General features: G+C 33.1%; 3 protein-coding genes across 8 annotated transcripts in view; all 3 read left to right on the forward strand.

Annotated features, from left to right (window-relative positions):
* LOC145321622 (transcription elongation factor, mitochondrial) lies at positions 1-10,464 on the forward strand. 5 transcript variants are annotated; one of them, XR_013880345.1, is made up of 8 exons: positions 1-198; positions 550-660; positions 4,960-5,232; positions 6,229-6,284; positions 6,563-6,645; positions 7,664-7,783; positions 8,197-8,426; positions 10,381-10,464. XR_013880345.1 is itself a non-coding variant. In XM_080163075.1 (7 exons), exons 1-7 carry the CDS (start codon positions 1-3, stop codon positions 8,355-8,357), a joined length of 1,002 nt encoding a protein of 333 aa, XP_080019201.1. In that variant the 3' UTR covers positions 8,358-8,579. The 5 variants fall into 5 exon arrangements, 1 of the variants encoding a protein (XP_080019201.1); XR_013880343.1 differs by lacking the exon at positions 10,381-10,464 and adding an exon at positions 9,957-9,996 and having other exon boundaries at positions 8,197-8,574; XR_013880349.1 differs by lacking the exon at positions 10,381-10,464 and adding an exon at positions 9,957-9,996.
* Positions 8,742-16,078, forward strand: LOC145321640 (uncharacterized). Of its 2 annotated transcripts, none has more exons than XM_080163137.1 (8): positions 8,742-8,843; positions 10,462-10,539; positions 10,747-10,790; positions 11,220-11,284; positions 11,698-11,782; positions 12,380-12,453; positions 12,694-12,831; positions 15,402-16,078. In XM_080163137.1, the coding sequence occupies exons 2-8, from the start codon at positions 10,472-10,474 to the stop codon at positions 15,573-15,575; spliced, it is 648 nt and encodes a 215-aa protein (XP_080019263.1). In that variant the 5' UTR covers positions 8,742-8,843; positions 10,462-10,471; the 3' UTR covers positions 15,576-16,078. The 2 variants fall into 2 exon arrangements, with proteins under 2 accessions (XP_080019263.1, XP_080019256.1); XM_080163130.1 differs by lacking the exon at positions 8,742-8,843 and adding an exon at positions 10,318-10,352.
* BckdhB (Branched chain keto acid dehydrogenase E1 subunit beta) overlaps positions 16,053-20,481 on the forward strand; it is a 15,331-nt gene continuing 10,902 nt past the window's right edge. The window contains exons 1-6 of the mRNA XM_080163063.1: positions 16,053-16,151; positions 17,051-17,097; positions 17,577-17,641; positions 18,101-18,161; positions 18,818-18,898; positions 19,271-19,344. Coding sequence (XP_080019189.1) covers positions 16,078-16,151; positions 17,051-17,097; positions 17,577-17,641; positions 18,101-18,161; positions 18,818-18,898; positions 19,271-19,344 — 402 coding nt within the window. The 5' untranslated portion in view covers positions 16,053-16,077. The remainder of the gene's footprint in view (positions 16,152-17,050; positions 17,098-17,576; positions 17,642-18,100; positions 18,162-18,817; positions 18,899-19,270; positions 19,345-20,481) is intronic.

The raw sequence follows: 20,481 nt of genomic DNA on the forward strand, positions 1-20,481 counted from the left end.
ATGTTTCTAAAATATGCATTAAATTTTGCTGTAAAGTGCACCAGTCCTCATTATACACCCGTCCGTAATGCAGCATTTGTACGGGATGTGTATAAGATGATAAACTACACAGCTCCATTTTCATTAAGTGAGAAAGAACTTATTCTACAGAAGCTAAACTCATATTCTGCTAAAGAATTTGAGGCGCATATTACAAAGGCAGGAACTCATTTAACTTTTTATATATGGAAAAATATTTGAACAATAATATGGTCTCTAATGATTCCAAATTTCCTAATTCGTCGAGAAATGCAAAAAAAAATTCTTTTTTTTGCGGCGGAAAATGGCAGTAAACGGCGGAAGCGTCGGTCCCGCCGCCGTTTATTTAAAAGATACCAAAACTTGGGGTAATTATTGACACAACCAAAAAGATTTTATTTAATTATCTCTAAAACAATATAAAATTGCTGGTATGTCGTGTGAGTGAGTGACGAGTCACCACATTTTACCCCACTCTCCCCCTTTTTCATTAAAGGTTTAAAACTATTATTAAATGAGATTTTATTAAAGATTGCCGCCAGGAAAATAGTTGAGCATAGAAGTAAAAATGGTAATTTTGAAAAAGTTGAACAGCTGCTGGATTTGGACAAGATAGAAACTGTAACTCTAGAAAAATATTGCAGGGAAGCTTTCTTTCATATTATCTCACAACAGGACAGGGAGGAAAGGGACATTGGAATGTAATTTAATGGTGTTTAGAGGTTCTCTCATTTGTTGGGTTAAAATGTTTGAAAACTTCTATTAAATCTTAATTTGTTGGTTCAAACTAACAGTGCAAAAAAACTTCTCAATCAATATCTACAGAGGAGGGGGAAATTTTGTTTCTCGTATTCATTCGTATCCGGTGGATAAGAACCGGTTCTCATCCATACGAAAAAACTATGTCTAGCATCGTATTATATCCAGCTTTCTACGAATATAAAAATGTACAATCATAAGATTAAAACCAGTTTTTTAGCCCGTGCCTTCGGCCCCTCGGGGCTGAAAAAAACTGGTTTAAATCTTATAATTGTACATTCTATATCCGCGGAAAGCCGTTTATAATACGATGCAAGAAAAAACTATTATAATTAGGGATGGGAATCCGTCGAATTTTTGGGCCGGATTCGGATTCCGGATTCTGAAGGAATCCGTCAAAAAAAGTTACGGATTCTTGCGGATTCCGGATTCTTATTTTTGGCAGATTCCGGATTCGGATTCCGGATTCTAGCAGTATTTTAAAAGGCCGTCCGTCACAGAGGGATAGCTTTTTTCGTTAATTTATCACTATGTTACTTGGTTGAAGCCTTGATTTGTTTAAAGTGTTGACTTCCAGCATTACTAGGTAAAACATTTACATCACATTAGTAATTATTAAAATTTGTTATGTAGAAATTTTTTTTTTGATCTTTGCCTTCAAACAGAGGGAGTTGTAAGAAAAAAGACGGTAATTTTAGCCTACCAATTTAGAATCCGGAATCCGCTATAAAAAACGGATTCCGGATCCGGATTCGGATTCCAAAATTGGCCGAAAATTGGGCGGATTCCGGATTCCGGATTCGGATTCCGGATCCGGATTCCCATCACTAATTATAATCATTGTTGATGTACATTAATCTTCTATTGTTTTATACCCTAATTTAAGCAAGATAGAAGCGAGCGTAAACCACAAAAATAAATTCCCGTATGAGTTTAGATACAAGATAACATAAGTTTTTAGAGGTTTTAAATAGCTAAGAAAATCTTGATGTGTGTTTTTGGATCTAAATAAAACATTAGGTTTTTAAAATGAGTAGGAATTAAATTTTGCTAGTTTTTAAACCTTGTATAAAAAATCTATGATTTTAAGCGTTATTTATATACCTAGATAAGGGGGGGGGCACATCTGACACTTTTGCGTAAACAGGGATTATAGGCTTTGTCTTAGGAGTTATAGGATAGGTTATTTGGGGAAAAAGTTTAGTTTTTGGGTGTATTTTCCTTATATTTAAAAAAAATTTTGATAGGTCTCCAGGTTCAGGTGCTGCAGGCTGGAAGGTCACTTCTGGACAGGTATAAATGAAAAAAAAATTTTGTTTGAAGAGTTAGAGATCAACTTATTAAACCAAATATGCATCTTTTGGGATGTTATGAGCATATATGAAGAAATAATAAAAATCAGCCTCCAGGTTCAGGTCCTGCAGGCCTCCAGGTGAATTCTGGACAGGTAAAAACTGAAAATTTTAAATTTTATAGTTAGAACAAAACTTATTTTACAAAAGTTGCTAATTTATGGATGGTATGAACTAATTTGAAGAAAAATTTTAAATCGGGCTCCAGGTACAGGTACTGCAGGCCTCCAGGTGGATCCTGGACAGGTAAAAACTAAAAATTTTCACTTTTAAAGTTAGAGCATAACTTATTTAACAAAAGTTGCTACTTTTTGGATAGTATTAACCAATTTGAAGAAAAATTTGAAATCGGGCTCCAGGTACAGGTACTGCAGGCCTCCAGGTAAATTCTGGAGAGGTAAAAATTGAAAAATTTTAATTTTATAGTTAGAACAAAACTTATTGAACAAAAGTTGCTTCTTTATGGATGGTATTAACATATTTGAAGAAAAATTTGAAATCGGGCTCCAGGATCAGGTACTGCAGGCCTTCAGGTGGATCCTGGACAGGTAAAAACTAAAAATTTTTACTTTTATAGTTGGAACAAAACTTATTTAGCAAAAGTTGCTACTTTATGGATAGTATTAACTCATTTGAAGATAAATTTGAAATCGGGCTCCAGGTTCAGGTACTGCAGGCCTCCAGGTGGATCCTGGACAGGTAAAAACTAAAATTTTTTACTTTTTAAGTTAGAGCATAACTTCTTTAGCATAAGTTGCTTTATGGATAGTATTAACTCATTTAAAGAAAAATCTTAAATCGGGCTCCAGCTTCAGGTACTGCAGGCCTTCAGGTGGGTCCTGGATAGGTAAAAACTAAAAATTTTCACTTTTAAAGTTAGAGCATAACTTATTTAACAAAAGTTGCTACTTTTTGGATAGTATTGACCAATTTGAAGATAAATTTGAAATTGGGCTCCAGGATCAGGTACTGCAGGTCTCCAGGGGAATTCTGGACATGTAAAAATTAAAATATTTAACTAAAGAGTTAGAACTATATCTATTTAACTAATACAAAGAAAAAATTGAAATCGGGCTCAAGGTTCAAGTTAAATCCAACCATTTTGTTACATTTTGAATTATATCTGCAAAAAAAAATATTAAGCATTGACTAGAATATATATAAAAAAAAACGTACTGTCAACAGGTCAGTCACTAAAGGAAGCCTGCAGGAAATACACTGCTCTAACTGCGGTAAAAATCCAACCAAAATCCAACACAATACCCTCAATTTGATACAAAAAAGTTATTGAAGCTGCAGGCTTCAAATTTGGGGTATTAAGCCTTATTGTGCCAGTCTTTCAGCAATTAGAGCGGCATATTTCCTGCAGGCTTTCTTCAACAATCAAGTATAAAAAAAGGGATATGAAAACTTTCTGACAAAATTAACTTAAAAGTAACAAACAAACCAAACAAATTTTGTTAAAATAGGCAATTAGAACTAAGATACAAGTTAGACATCATCTATTCATTGTCAGATTGAATTGCCAATAAAACCACATGTTTCTGCATAAACTTCTCATCAATCAAATCAAATTAGTCAATACTATCCAAAAAGTAGCAACTTTTGTTAAATAAGTTATGCTCTAACTTAAAAAGTAAAATTTTTTAGTTTTTACCTGTCCAGGATCCACCTGGAGGCCTGCAGTACCTGAACCTGGAGCCCGATTTCAAATTTATCTTCAAATGAGTTAATACTATCCATAAAATAGCAACTTTTGCAAAATAAGTTTTGTTCCAACTATAAAAGTAAAAATTTTTAGTTTTTACCTGTCCAGGATCCACCTGGAGGCCTGCAGTACCTGATCCTGGAGCCCGATTTCAAATTTTTCTTCAAATATGTTAATACCATCCATAAAGTAGCAACTTTTGTTAAATAAGTTTTGTTCTAACTTAAAAAAAAAAAAAAATTCAGTTTTTACCTGTCCAGAATTTACCTGGAGGCCTGCAGTACCTGAACCTGGAGCCCGATTTCAAATTTTTCTTCAAATTAGTTCATACCATACATAAAGTAGCAACTTTTGTAAAATAAGTTTTGTTCTAACTATAAAATTAAAATTTTTCAATTTTTACCTGTCCAGAATTTACCTGGAAGCCTGCAGTACCTGATCCTGGAGCCCGATTTCAAATTTTTCTTCAAATATGTTAATACCATCCATAAAGTAGCAACTTTTGTTAAATAAGTTTTGTTCTAACTTCAAAAGTAAAAAAATTCAGTTTTTACCTGTCCAGAATTTACCTGGAGGCCTGCAGTACCTGTACCTGGAGCCCGATTTAAAATTTTTCTTCAAATTAGTTCATACCATCCATAAAGTAGCAACTTTTGTAAAATAAGTTTTGTTCTAACTATAAAATTTTAAATTTTCAGTTTTTACCTGTCCAGAATTCACCTGGAGGCCTGCAGGACCTGAACCTGGAGGCTGATTTTTATTTTTTCTTCATATATGCTCATAACATCCCAAAAGATGCATATTTGGTTTAATAAGTTGATCTCTAACTCTTCAAACAAATTTTTATTTTCATTTATACCTGTCCAGAAGTGACCTTCCAGCCTGCAGCACCTGAACCTGGAGACCTATCAAATTTTTTTTTAAATATAAGGAAAATACACCCAAAAACTAAACTTTTTCCCCAAATAACCTATCCTATAACTCCTAAGACAAAGCCTATAATCCCTGTTTACGCAAAAGTGTCAGATGTGCCCCCCCCCTTATTGAATACATATTAAACATTTTTTTGTACTAGCCTTGCATGTCAAAATAGTTCATATAATTTTAAAGAAATGCTTAATAAGGTTTTTGTTGCGAGATTTATCTGAAATACAATCTACGACGGGAGGCATTAACCAAGTTTTGAAATATCTTTCCAAAGATATTAAACCCCATATACGTGAATACAAACCTAGTTCTACCATATTGGGACTTAAAGTTAACGTGAATACTGTGTCGTATGCCCTAATAAACAATCGTGATCTTTTGGATTGGGGAACACTGAACCTTGCTGATGAAAATGCTAAGATTAACAGTAACAGTTTGGCTCACAATGTTCTTTTCTTTAAGACTCAGGTGAATATTTTTCAGTTTTATAAGATTTAGGAAAATATGTAATTGGGTGTGCTAAGTTTTATACTTAGCTAGTTGCTTGAGCAGCTACTATTCAACTAGGCCTTTTCTGAACAACTAAAATGTTTCTTAATTATTTGCTGAAACTTTCAGGATTCCTCGTAAGTTGATCTGTATTTTTATAATTTTGTTCTTTCAAGAACAAATTGCGCTTTCAAACAAAGTACATTGTGAATTGAAGTTGGTTACAATGAGTATTGGTATAGGCTCCCTGCAGGGGTTGGCATAAAAAAATCTAACCCCCTTATTATCTAAAGGGTGAAAAAAAACCAACCGGTTAGATAGACCCATAATGATTTTACTTTTTGAGCATGTAAACTTGTAAAGACCTTTCTATAGACACCTTAACCAGATTTCTAACTCAATCTTTGCCAACTTGATTTAAAAATCACAGAACCATCTAACATTGAGACATAAGGGCTCTGTCTAATTTTTATGTCAATCATTTTTATGCCAAATTGGCTAGGATTGTGATAGAAACCTGGTTAAGGTGTCTATAGAAAGGTCTTTACGTTCACCTTCAAAAACTCTGAACATTATGGGTTTATCTACAAGATGTAAAGTACTTAAGACGGTTTGTTCTTTTAAAAACAGACAAGCTTTTCTTAATTTATAATAAAATATGCCCTTTCAGCTTAGGGCAAATTTATCTGCAGGGGGTGAGAAGATTCAAAATTCAATATTGTTTTCTTATTGTCATTGCTTGAGCATGAATTGAAACATTTTTATTAGTTTTTGGACTAAAACTGTAAGGTTTATATTGAAAAAAGTGAAGCGATTGGTTTTTTTTCAACGCCCTCTATTTATTTCAATAATATAAAGGGGGGGGGGGGAGGGAGGTGAGTGCTCACCAGGCACCGAATAAACTGTAGTAAACTACAGTAGGGGGAAACTTCGTTAATTTTTCATTTTTTTTAAAGACCTTTATTTGATTTTAAGGAATTAGTTAAAACATTACCAGAGGCAGATTTTTGCGTTGAAGAAGAAACTTTGAAAGGAATGAATGCATGTTTTCATATTAATACACAAAAATATTACCCCAAAGTATTACACCCTATCCCCCTTTAAACTTCAGAAACCTCTTCAAAAAGGCTTTATTCTCCATTTTAAAAATTAGCTGTTGATTTTTATAAGGGTTTTCTAGAAATACGAATTTCTATTACACTCAACCGAATTGGATAATAATTCCATCCCTAATATTTTCCTCCATTTCCAATTAAAACTAGATGATTAAAAGAAGAAAGAAGCAAAACATGTTTTTTTATGCAATTTTAGTACTTGCACGAGATTCTTACATGGTGCTGAAATTTAACATTATGAAAACCAAAGCATATGTGGATTGTATACTTCACCAGACAGGAAATTAGAAAATCAAACTTTATATTCCTTCCAGTAAAGTATAGATGCAATTTGCGCAGGGAGGGAGGGGACATTGGACTGTTTATTTTATTAGTCCCCAAAGTTTTGAAATAACGTTTTCATATTCGTTTCAACCACTTATTTCAATCTACAGAAGGGTTGTTTTTGTATTTCATCATTGGGTATGTACATTGTACATCAATTTATCGGTCATTGCCTTATCCCTTTGGATCCCTGAATTTGCGCCATTTTCTGGGTACATCTTATTACTACACATAAAAGTTTACCTAAAACAGCCATATAAATGGGGGACGGGAGGCCAGGGGGGTGGTATAAAAATTAATCTTGATTTTAACAATCAGGAGAAGTACAAAAGTTATATTTAATAATTAAAGAAATTGATAAGGGGGGGGGGGGGGTAATGCAACCATCTCGTAATCAATGGCACTTAGAATCCGAATTTCAGGAAGAAATTTGGTATGAGTAATCCTTAGTAGGTCTATTTACCCTAAATCGAATAAAAAGTTGGAAAAGTAAAGGCTAACGGCTGCCGGCTCAATCGTTTAGCCGCTTTTGGGCTTTTTTAGGGCCAAATTAGCGATAATAAATAAACTGTTTAGAAATTTCTAGTGCCAGCTGTTTAACAGATAGAATTGACTAAAAAAAGGCTGCTAGAAGCTATAAAATGCCAAGATTATCATTTTTATACCAAATAGTGTAAAAATATAATTCAAAAAGTTGATTACTCTGTAATTTATGATTTATTTGCCCTGAAAATAGTCAAAAACCGTCTTTAATGGGTGAGACGCCAGCCGTTACTTTTCAAACTTTTTATTCGATTTAGGGAAAATAGACCTACCAAGGATTACTCATACCAAATTTCTTCCTGAAATTAGGATTCTAAGTGACATTTACACATTGATGACGAGATGGTTGCATTTCCCCCCCCCCCCCTCTTTATTATCACTTGATCTATCGCTATATCCCTGACTTCTATCCAGATTTTCTATGTTATCAGGTAATATAAAAAGTAATGTTATCCATCACATGCAACCCCGAGTACTAGATAAACTGTTTGAACTCAATGTCGGCAATGAAAGAGTTTCCATGAGTGTCAAGTTCCCACAGATTATGAAGGAAATTGCCATTATATACACTTTCAGTCAGTATGCATAAAGTTGTTTTCATAATTTTTATTTCCTATATTTGTAGCATTCATTTAGGTTGCAAATCTACTCTATGACTTCCTAGAGAAAAATTGATTGATATTTTGGTCGACTTTTTGTTTCAACACAGTTTTAGGTATTGTTTTTAAAAGACTTATACCCAGTTCACAAACAACTTTTAGAGGTCGACCGATCTATTCTGTTGTAGGTCAACCTAAACAAGTACAACTAACAAATGCCTTTATAAATATCGGTCAACCTAAAGCTTCTTTGGGTCGACCTAAGTCTTTTGTGAACTAGGCTTTATTGATCTATTAAACGTGCTGTACTGTAATGTTTTTATTTTTCTAACAAGATAAAGTAAGAGTATAATGGGTATTACAGGATAATTTTGAGGAGGATGCACCTTTCTTTCTCAACATAAGTTCTCAACAAATGAGTGATTTGAAGGAGAGCAACAGCAGGGAGTTCATAGTGGGAGCTTGCCTGCAAGCACTGGCATTCAGACTGGCCGCTCAAACTAAATTAAAGAAAGATGAATAATAGATATAAATATCATATCAAAAGGAATGTTTAATATTTTGTCTTATATCAAAAACCTATGTAAAATAAGTAAGTATGAATAATTGACATGATGCCTTCCGTTGAAATATCACTTATTGAGGAAAGAAAAAAATATTGTAAAATTTGCTTCTGTCTTCATGGCGCATTTTTTAAAATAAACCAAAATCAGTCATTATTACCTACATCATTTTTTGAGGTTAAAAATTAAAAACGAATAATTTTTATCTAAAGAAGGATTAATTTTGTTTATCATCATTCAGGATGTATATAAATTTATTGTCCATTGTCTTACCCCTTAAAATCCCTGCATTAATTCATATTTTTATTATTTTCTTTAACAATTATATGACTTTGACTGTATGCCAAGAAATCACGCAACCTTTACCCTGTCGATCGATCAGCTGTTTAGAAAAACAAAAATGCAGACAAGTTTCTAACTCTGCTTGCCTTAGAGAAGACAGTAAGGTAACACCACACGCAAATTTACAGCAGACGTCGAGAAAACATTTGATAAATTATTATCATTAAGTGCATTATTAGTTTTTGCAAGAAACTTATTATTATCACAAATTATTGCTGTAAAGGGCAATTCATACTTTTATAAATGTGTTCTTAATAAGATTATTAGATAAGACATGTTTGCTTTAAATTGGTTCAATTTGGAACTGTGAAGAAACAGTGGAGAAACCGCCGAAAGGCGCCCGGTCAAATTTTTAATAACTTTCTTACCAAATTAGGCGATTTCAAAGTATTTGAGACTAAAATAAACTTTTAAAGATTTCCTTATATACTTGACAATTTAGATTTTTCAGTAGAATCGCGTTTTAAATATTAACCGTTTTAATTAAAAGTATAAGAAAAGTTTTATTGGAAAAAAATTAGCTTGTCTCAAATGATTCAAAATTGCCTAATTTGGCGAGGAAAGGCAAAAAAATCGACTGAAAACTGTGAGCATTTCCGCCGCCTTTTCTTTACAGTTTGAACTGAAAGATTACCTAAAAACGGCATGCAGTGCAAATATGACAGCTGTCCCACTTTAACAAGAACGAACACAATCGCATCTCTCTCTGAAACAATAATGAACTTGACATACACTTATATTTTAGCCCAGAATCAGTTTAACTTTCTGCAATAGAAAAAGCCCCTTACATTCATAAATCTTTTATTTAAATAAACAACAACATAACAAATAATAAATATATCTTATTGAATCACTATAACGCATTTGGTATTTGTCTAACAAGGATGTATGGCTTCATAGCTGCGCCTTCTCACTTATTTGGTATAGTTCTATTTTGGTATAGTTCAATGCTCCACTGGCTCATCTTTTGTATACAAACAAAAATACCATTCTCGACTGTCCCTTTTAAAAAAAGTAGGATTGGCAAGGGAAAAAAATGTGCAAAATCATTTGTCTTGTGTGTCTACAAATTATTTGCGACTTGTGCGGTGTCCATCAGGGATCTTAAGGGATATAACAATGGACAATAAATTGATATAAACCTGTTACAATGATGAATAAAAGAATGACCCTTGATTAAAATTAACGTTTAATTTGCATTAATCTAACCAATCAAGATTTGACAAAAGTACACAAAATTTTGAACTATCAAATACAGTAAGTATTTATTAATGACTTTGGGTACCTTAATAATTTACTGTCCAATGTCCCCTCCCTCCCTGGTGCTAATGTACAGTGCAAAAGATAGTACAAATATGAAATATCTTTTATAATTACAAAATTTCTTTACAATAACCAACTTATTTCATTTTGTTACACCTACTTGAAAAAGAAATTTTCCAATGATGAATATTTTGCTTAAAATATTATCTAATCTTCTATTTTTTTATACCCAAATGAAAATTTTTTTGGTAAAATGAAAAATCTGGGAAATTGAAATTTTCAATGAAAAATGATTTGTTGGTTGCAACAGTCATTAGTTCCTTCTAGAACCTCATTATAACAACAGCTAGGTAGTATATAAAATTTTTACTCATACAGAAAATATTTCATTTGCAATTTATTGTTTGCTCTTTTTACTTAATGATGATATTATTTAATTTTCTATTTAATTTCTTTCAGAAATAACAAGATGGCAAGCAACTCCCCCAAGCTTGAAACTGCCGAGGAATTATTTGAGCTTTTTATCGACGAACAAAGGTACCTAAGTAAAACCCTCATAGAAATTATTACCTAACCTTTTACTAAATATGGCAGGTGTTGACCAATCCTAATGTTTGGAACTTTATAGATTAGAAGAGCTACAAATTTTAATATTTTTATGATCTTTCTTAGAATATAAGACGCATTCCATTAGCCTTATTTACATATGAAGTACAAAATTTTAATAGTTGGATATGATTTTAGATTGAAAGAGTATCGTTACAATCAGCCTGTTGAAACACCTGAAGGTTATTTTAAATAGTTAAGCGGATGTCTTATTTACTTTAACTATATTTTGGCTTTTTGATTGGTTTATTTTCTTATGCTTATATATAGGTATATACCTTGGGTATTTTTATAAAAGAGGAGCACTTATCTATGAAGAGCTTGGGTATTTAATTTAGAAAGTAAAACGACAACTAAAATTTCTTATTTACCCACTTTTAAAAGATATAGGCAGCTATTAGGAAGATCAAATAACATAAATATCAAAGTCTATCCATTGAGAAGTCAAAAAAGTACAAATGATTAAATTAGTTATTGTTATTTCAAATGCCTGTTGTTTAGAAACTGTATAGGTAGGTATCAAGTTTTAGGATGGGATGTTTTTAATTTTAAAAAAACACACACCTTGTTTTACGGGATTGTGTCATTAATTGCGTTCCCCTTTGTTTTAGGTTTCAGCAATGAGACTTTCTACACTGACTTACCCTATGAAGAGATCAAGGAAATTGTTGAACAGGTAAATTTAAGAATAGAAGCGATGTCGTTTTTACAATAAAGTGTTAGTGTAGGTAGCAAGTTAAGACAATAAATCTATAAATATAAATGAATTAACCAGAATACCGACTTGGCTGTGTTAATATTCCCGACGCTAATAGCTGATATTTAAAGACCCAATTTAATGTCGGCACAGGGTCTATGGGGTTGGGACATACAAATATTTAGCCTCTTCCCCCTCTATTGTTTTACTCTTGGACCTAAGCAGTCATAAAGTGGCACTAAACACTTTAGTGTAGCCACTAGGGCCAGTTCAAGCTTCACTTTCAAGCACATTATAAATTGGCTTAATAGAGCAACTTTTGATTATATTACCTTCGTCGAGTATGGCAGGTGTCACAAATTACTTCAAATACGATTATGCTTATTGTTTAGAAAAGAGAGGAACTTTTCTCTAAAATACCCGAAGATGAGAAAGCGAACCTTGTGTGGGAGCATGTTGGTTCTACTTCCATTAAGGGTAAGTTTGTTCAAATAGCGTATTAATGTTTTAAATCATGTATCTTTTAGTGATCGGAATATGTTGGGTTATAGTCTTGTTTCAAACGCATCATCACTGCAATCGATTAAACTCAGCAATCTTATGGGATAAGACAATGGGCGACGAATTAAGATGATTAACAAAACTACCCCTTCTGATAAAACTTGCTAGATACTTTGTAAGAGTAAGATGAATCAACTCAACATGCCCATAAACTGTTGCAACTCATTATCACGGTCAATTAGGAGACAAAAGTTGTGTAATAAAAGAGTTATATTTTTAAAGCTGACACATAAGCAAATACCTACCAACTCTTTTTAGTCATTCTTTTTTTAGACAACAGTCTCTCAAAGCGAAGTTTTTAATCCTGAATTAGTGTTCAATGTTCTGTTTAATTACCTACTAAGTAAGTGAAGTTAGAGAGTGGACAATGGTCTGTTTATTACACTAGTCCCTAGAGTCATAATTGTGGATGTATATTAATTTATCGGCTATTGTCTTATCTCTTTAGATCCCTGAAGTGAAGTACATATGAAGTTCTTTAATATTTTAAACTAACCAGTTGTGAATATTCAGGTATGCCAGGAACAAAATTTCCTGATGCATTGTTGATTCTGCCTAGCTTTCCACCTAGCAAGGCAGTTATTCAGGTAAAAAAATATAGAATAAATTAAAACGGTTAGGTAATAAAAATGGGACAAATTAGTAAATATATAGGTATTTTAAAAGTAAATATAAGCATCGCTTTTAGTAGGTACCTATCGAAGTAAGAGAAGCTTTTTTAAAGTCTCATGTATAATGTACTATTACTTCAGTCTCCTAAATTTGAAGAGAACTAGCTATTAGTCAAAAAGTGAAAACATTTTTAATATTTGTACCTTTCATGTTAGGCATTTCTGGATTGCGGATATTATTTTTCCTCCTGTTCTCACCTGGATGTGAAAGATTTGTGGTTCTTCTTTGTATTCACTGACGGAATACTCAAGTATCACAAGTTAACTGTCCATGTTACTCTAGAGGATAACAAGGTAATATTCAAAGAATTTCAAAACATTGTATGTCTTTAAAGTAACATTCAGGCCAAATTTCAGTGCTGGAACTCTGTTTTTCAGTTAAGTTGCTTGACTAAGTTTGGTTTCAAAAAGAGTCAAATTCGCCCCCTCTCCCCTTTGTACAAATCTGAAGTTCGTTTTTCCCTCATGAATTTAGAACCTAAATAACAATTGTCATTTTCTTTATATGAATTGCCTTATAGTTAGTTGTTCCCTAATAAATTTTTAGGATTTTTGTTTTAGATTAAATAAATATATAGTAGATAGCTTTTTAAAATAGGTTGCTTTTAAGATCAGAGTTTTCTAAGACAGTCTTTTCTTTAAATTTTTTTTTCTTCTAAAGTTACCTGCCATTTAAAGGGGGGGGGGAAAATGTGGTGACTCGTGCCACGACATACCAGCAATTTTATTTTGGGTGCTACTCCCTTAGTTTTAGAGATGATTGGGTGAAATCTTTTGGGCTGGGTCACTAATTACCCCAACTAGAGGTATCTTTCAAAAAAAACGGCGGCGGGTCCGCCGCTCCCGCCGTTCGCCGCCATTTTCCGCCGCCGCCAAAAAAAAAAATTTTATTGCATTTCTCGCCGAATTAGGCAATTTGGAATCATTTGAGACCATGTTATTTTTTTCAAAAATTTTTCCCCTTATAACCAACCCTGCGGGGGGACTTATTTATTTTATTCAAATTCTCGTTTATCAAGGTATATCTTAAATTCAGTGCCTCTCCTAAGCTTTTAAAGATATTGAGACAAAACCTTTTGAGGTAGATCAGTAAAAAATATTTGAATAAAAAATGGCGGCGGTACCGCCGCTCCCGCCGTCCACCGCCATTTTCCGCCGCCGCCGCCAAAATTTTTTTTATTGCATTTCTCGCCGAATTAGGCAATTTGGAATCATTTGAGACCATGTTATTTTTTTCAAAAATTTTTCCCATTATAACCAACCCTGCAGGGGGACTTAGTCATTTTTTTCAAATTCTCGTTTATTAAGGTATATCTTAAATTCAGTGCTTCTCCTGTGCTTTTAAAGATATTGAAACAAAATCTTTTGAGGTAGATCAGCAAAAAAATATTTGAATAAAAAATGGCGGCGGTACCACCGCTCCCGCCATCCACTGCAATTTTCCGCCGCCCACAGGACGGCTTGTAAGGGGAAAAATTTTTGAAAAAAATAATATTGTCTCAAATGATTCCAAATTGCCTAATTCGGCGAGAAATGCAATAAAAAAAATTTTGGCGGCGGCGGCGGAAAATGGCGGTCGACGGCGGGAGCGGCGGTACCGCCGCCATTTTTTATTCAAATATTTTTTACTGATCTACCTCAAAAGGTTTTGTCTCAATATCTTTAAAAGCTTAGGAGAGGAACTGAATTTAAGATATACCTTGATAAACGAGAATTTGAAAAAAATGACTAAGTCCCCCCGCAGGGTTGGTTATAAGGGGAAAAATTTTTGAAAAAAATAACATGGTCTCAAATGATTCCAAATTGCCTAATTCGGCGAGAAATGCAATAAAAAAATTTTTGGCGGCGGCGGCGGAAAATGGCGGTGGACGGCGGGAGCGGCGGTACCGCCGCCATTTTTTATTCAAATATTTTTTACTGATCTACCTCAAAAGGTTTTGTCTCAATATCTTTAAAAGCTTAGGAGAGGCACTGAATTTAAGATATACCTTAATAAACGAGAATTTGAAAAAAATAACATGGTCTCAAATGATTCCAAATTGCCTAATTCGGCGAGAAATGCAATAAAAAAAATTTTGGCGGCGGCGGCGGAAAATGGCGGTCGACGGCGGGAGCGGCGGTACCGCCGCCATTTTTTATTCAAATATTTTTTACTGATCTACCTCAAAAGGTTTTGTCTCAATATCTTTAAAAGCTTAGGAGAGGCACTGAATTTAAGATATACCTTGATAAACGAGAATTTGAAAAAAATGACTAAGTCCCCCCGCAGGGTTGGTTATAAGGGGAAAAATTTTTGAAAAAAATAACATGGTCTCAAATGATTCCAAATTGCCTAATTTGGCGAGAAATGCAATAAAAAATTTTTTGGCGGCGGCGGCGGAAAATGGCGGTGGACGGCGGGAGCGGCGGTACCGCCGCCATTTTTTATTCAAATATTTTTTACTGATCTACCTCAAAAGGTTTTGTCTCAATATCTTTAAAAGCACAGGAGAAGCACTGAATTTAAGATATACCTTAATAAACGAGAATTTGAAAAAAATGACTAAGTCCCCCCGCAGGGTTGGTTATAAGGGGAAAAATTTTTGAAAAAAATAACATGGTCTCAAATGATTCCAAATTGCCTAATTCGGCGAGAAATGCAATAAAAAAATTTTTTTTGGCGGCGGCGGAAAATGGCGGCGAACGGCGGGAGCGGCGGACCCGCCGCCGTTTTTTTTGAAAGATACCTCTAGTTGGGGTAATTAGTGACCCAGCCCAAAAGATTTCACCCAATTATCTCTAAAACTAAGGGAGTAGCACCCAAAATAAAATTGCTGGTATGTCGTGGCACGAGTCACCACATTTTCCCCCCCCCCTTTATTAAGGCCGGAAAGATTCTGCGTGATACAAGAGACATGTGTAGATCTGAACAGTGGGCCTTTGATGACTACAAGAATGCTAAAATTGAAGCTGCTAAATCCAAAGATTTCAAGGGTTACAAGCAAGGCAAGGGGTCCAACAGCAAGCTTCTGGCCATGCTCAGAGAAAAATATGCATAGAAAAAAACAGTATTATATTTGCAACTTTTAACATGTATTATTTGATAGAATATGCAATGCAATGAATGTCTTTTAAGAAATCTCTATATGTAATCAAATTTACACACAATATAGTATGAATATATTAAATATTAATTATATATGTAATGTTTAATTAAAAAGAAATAAATGCCTCAATTATAAAAAGAAATAATAATTACCTACAAGAATAAAAAACTTTTAGTCCTATCTAAAAAGACAAACATTTTAGTACCTGACCTGATTTCCTGATACATTTTTATTAAGTACCTTGAACCAAAAATTTAAAATACAATATTTATAAAAATTATATTATTATAATCAAACATAATCCATTTGGACGCTTTTTTAACTTTCTGATCAGAAGACAAAGCTTTATTTTTCTATTTATATCTCAATGTTTTAACTTTATTCTTATAAATCACATAAGTAATAAATTGAAATATATTTTTATGTAAAAATAAATAATATTTTCAGGATAAAAATGTCTTTATCCCGTAGTGGATTATCTTTGTTGCGTGGGAAACATTGTCCATGCATCAACCAACTTTCTGTTAGGTGTGCCTCATTCATTTTTATAATTTAATTAAATCACATTTTTACTTAATTGTTTGACTCTCGTAAATGCTATGCAGATTTTTAAATAGAGAATAATTTGATAAAGAAGGTGTGGATTTACTTAGAAATTACGTAAACATAGTTTTGAGCAAGGATGCGGAGCCGTTTGATTTTTGGCGTGGCTTCGGATTTTATTTTCCAAGTCTATTTTTGACTTTTGAACTTCTAAAAGTTAATTTTTTGAGAAAAAAGGACTTGAAATCTTAAAAGGGGCATTTGCTCACGACACAATAGAGTTATGAAATTATAATTAATAAAAAATCCCTTTTTTAGCTAACCCGGTGTTGGAGCCATTATTTAACGAAAATAACGGCTTCGCATCCGCATGTTGAGTATATGGGAAAATATCTTAAAAAGCTAAAAATCGTAACTACACAGCTTCGGATAAACAAGTATTAGAAAGATTTTTTTAAAATCGTAATTATTTCTTTGACTTCGTCAAGCATTTTAATTTTGTTTTCATTGATGTTTAATGTTTATAAATGGGTAAAAATTAGGAAATATTTAAAAGATCAATTAGATTTCCAAATAGATCTCCAATTAGATCTTCCCTATCTTTATTAAATTTGGTAATTTAAGCATAAATAATTCCTTCTGCATTTGCAATTTTTAATGAGTTTTAGAACGTAGAAATACATAAAATGGAAACCAACAAATAGTCTTGTAAACACTTTCTGAACATCTTATCATTATAAGGAAGAGCTTTAATATTGATTTGATGGTTTTAAAATTCGACGTTAAGAGCATTTTAGACTGAACAAACTACAATTTTTGCTAATTTAAAGTTAAAAAAACAAAATTTGATATTCAAATATAAAAAATGAATTACCACCAATCAGAAATGCACACTTTACCTTCTATCCAGAGACACCTGACCCATCTGCAGGTAAGATTCAAACAAAATTCAGGTTGGGTGGGTGGGTAACCTAAACTAAGAAAAGTTCTATATACTGAATTAACAGGATGTTTGTTTTGACTGTATGTAAATATGTTCCCTATTTTCTATTAAACGGGACAATATTCAACAGTTTTCATGTTTTACATTTCAGATGAATTTATTTTTTTAAAACAATAATAAAGTGAGGGGGGGGGGAGTATCCACAGACTAATTAGTATATCTATTCACCTCCGCATGTTGCATCTAGATAGTTGTCTATAAGATAGATCAAGATATGCATTCCTTAGTAGGAAGAGTTAAGCAAAGTGGAAAAGGAAGAAAATTGAAACGTGTGTTTAATGTTCTTTTGTGAATAAGTTTTTAATCTTAGAAATATTACATGCAACTTGATCATCTTCTGAAACATATAGGCATATTATATAGGTACAACCTCAATGATCATTAGGTAACTAATTTGAAATGTTAAGGTGAAACTACAAAAGTGACCATGCTTCAGTCAATTACAGATGCCATGGACATTGCACTCACAAAGGTAGAATTTATAAAAAAAATAATAAGGTTGATTTTTTTTGTCTATAGTGCTCGCATGTGCAGGAATGAAATATATTAATATGATTTGAGGAAATGTTTTTGGAAAGAGCTTTACAACATCAGATCTGCATTCCTAATTGGAGTTTACTTATTAGCTAATATAACCTAATTATGACCAATGTATGACATTTGTTCTTTTTAAAATCTACTCATATGAATAAAAGCTAAATACGTGAGGTTAATGCAAATTAATTGAAATAAGGCTTTAAGGGGGAAGAGGGCACTTGCTCACTAGACACAACCAAGGAAAATTAAGATTTTACTTTAATGATTTAATAGAAATGTAAGCAAGCACCGTAACCACTCCAAAATTAATTATCCAGATCTTTTTATTTAAAAAGAAAAAATCGGTTTTTTTTAAATTGAAACCTTGAAAAGACTATGATATTTTGATCTTCAGGATCCAACAGCATGCGTCTTCGGAGAGGATGTGGCATTTGGTGGCGTCTTCAGATGCACGGGTTCGATTTTTAAAACAATTCTGGCCTATAATATTACTCCTGAGTGTTTAGTAATAAATGAATGTAGTTTGTCTCAAAGTGCCTAGTCGAGCACATAACCCTTTTTTAAAAACTAGCGGCTTTGCCCCAAGAGGTGATAAAATTTTTTTTTTGGCGAAATACGTAAAAGGACCAAAAAAATCTTCTACAAAAAAAAAAGACCAAGAAAATCCCCTACAAAAAAAAAAAAAAAAAGGACCAAGGAAAAATCCCCTAGGTACAAAAAAAATGGGAGGGGGGATTTTTTGTTTTTTTGTGGAGTTGGGGGTGTTCCACCCCCCAAGAAAATAGCCTAAAACCACCACAGGACCAGTAGGTATATTCCCTGAAGAGTAGAATCCGATCGGTTCAGTGGTTACCGAGATCTTAAGGGACGGACGGACAGACAGACGAACAGACATCATTCTACTTTGTATTTTAGATAATTTCAAAATATAGAGGAAGGGGGGGGTTAGATTTTCCTTTGTTTGTTTAGTCCCCACTCCCTGAACGCTAAAGTCAGGCCAAAACCTAGCCCCTCCTTTATTTTCAATTTATTTTTAAAAATAACCAATACGTGTGGTTTCATCGCTAGAAAGGTACTTTGAGGGAAAGCACCTAAAAGTTTGTTACTTTAGTTGGATTGAGAGAAAAGTTTGGAAAAGAAAGAGTATTTAACACACCACTCTGTGAACAGGGTATTGCGGGATTTGGTATTGGTAAGTTTTACAATATTTTCCTGGAAAATAGTATTCTAAGCCAAAATGATTTAGATGATATATTAAACCTATCGATCTTAAGGGCCAAGACAATGGATTATGATATATTATGTACAATACATCCCTAATGATGACATCAATCTTACAAATTATTTGTTGAAAAGTTTCCAAGACACTGCTAATTTGAGCCAACCAATCAAGCTTTAATAGTAGAACCCAAAGTTTTTAATCTAAAGAATACGACTGTTTGGGTACCAATTTAATTTACAGTTGTTCATATCTCAGACCCATCGTTGTATATGAAAACACGCCCATGAAATCTATGTTCTACATTAACACATAGGATATATGCATTAAACGTCAATATTTAAGGAATGGCTGTTGCTGGAGCGACTGCTATTGCTGAAATTCAGTTTGCTGACTACATTTTCCCTGCTTTTGATCAGGTACATAGTACTTTACCTTATAACTAGCGGCTACGCCCCTAGAGGCCTCTAGGGGTACTTGAGGAGGGGAGAGTCGAATTTAATAGCCCAATCTATTAGGGTAAGGGGGGGGAAATTTCGGTATTTTTTCGGTTTTTTTGAAAAAAAAATGGGGTAAATATTAATATTTTCAAATGAAGCCAAGACCGGTAGAAAGCTTATGGAAAGGACTATCAGGTCCTAAAAGGACGTTATCCTAGGACTTTTGGAAGTTTGCCGAAATTGACCGCAAAAAAGTTACCGAAAATTCCCCACCAGCGGGGGAATTTTCGGTAATTTTTTTCAACCTAAAAAAAATCAATGAAAAACGGCCAAACGGCCAGTCGAACATAAATAATCATAATAATTAGTATAGGTTATAGGGATTATCCACAAAAAATTTCGTAATGATCGGACTATTCCTTCTATTTTAAAAATGAATTTTTTTGAAAGACGCGAATTTTCGATTTTTTTTTTCAAAAATTTATTTTAAAAAAACTTAAAATTAATATAAGAAAAAAACGTATTTTATTACTTTTTAGGCCTGATCCTAGAAAAGCTCACATTGAACTATAGATTTAGACCAAAAAACATGAAAATTGATTAAAAATTGACCTCAATAATCGAATTTGAAGCAAAAGTGTCATCTTTGCAAAAAATCTTGACTACATTTTAACCTTAAAAAAATCGATGAAAAAAGGCCAAACGACCAAACAAGCGTAATAAATCATAATTAGTATAGGTTATAGGGATTAACCACAAAAAATATTCATAAAGATCGGACTATTCCTCCTATGTCAAAAATATTTTTTTTCAAAGGACCAGAAATTTTGATTTTTTCCTCGCAAAAATTTGCTTCAAAAAATAAAATTAATTTTTTGTTTGTTTTTTATCTGTTCTATTCATTTTTAGGCCTAATTCTTAAAAAGTCCATATGGAATAATAGATTTGACAAAAGAAAACATGAAAACATGACCTTAAAAGTTGAATTTTTATTTCTTTTGAAATTACCGAAATTTCCCCTGGCGCCAACTTTGGTCATTTTTGAAAAAAATATTACCCCGCTTTTAAAGCTCTCAACAGATTTGGAAAGAGCGGGCAATTCTTAGTTCAAAAGGT

Source organism: Acartia tonsa, chromosome 1, assembly GCF_053477335.1.
Source record: "Acartia tonsa isolate MP-2025a chromosome 1, ASM5347733v1, whole genome shotgun sequence".
NCBI lineage: Eukaryota > Metazoa > Arthropoda > Copepoda > Calanoida > Acartiidae > Acartia > Acartia tonsa.

Coding starts and splice junctions, on each gene's coding strand:
- LOC145321622 (XM_080163075.1), top strand. CDS start 1: ATGTTTCTAAAATATGCATTAAATTTTGCTGTAAAGTGCACCAGTCCT. Junction 199..549: donor TTGAGGCGCATATTACAAAG/GCAGGAACTCAT, acceptor ATTTTATTAAAG/ATTGCCGCCAGGAAAATAGT. Junction 5,233..6,228: donor TTCTTTTCTTTAAGACTCAG/GTGAATATTTTT, acceptor TTTGATTTTAAG/GAATTAGTTAAAACATTACC.
- LOC145321640 (XM_080163137.1), top strand. CDS start 10,472: ATGGCAAGCAACTCCCCCAAGCTTGAAACTGCCGAGGAATTATTTGAG. Junction 11,783..12,379: donor TGGTTCTACTTCCATTAAGG/GTAAGTTTGTTC, acceptor GTGAATATTCAG/GTATGCCAGGAACAAAATTT. Junction 12,454..12,693: donor CTAGCAAGGCAGTTATTCAG/GTAAAAAAATAT, acceptor CTTTCATGTTAG/GCATTTCTGGATTGCGGATA.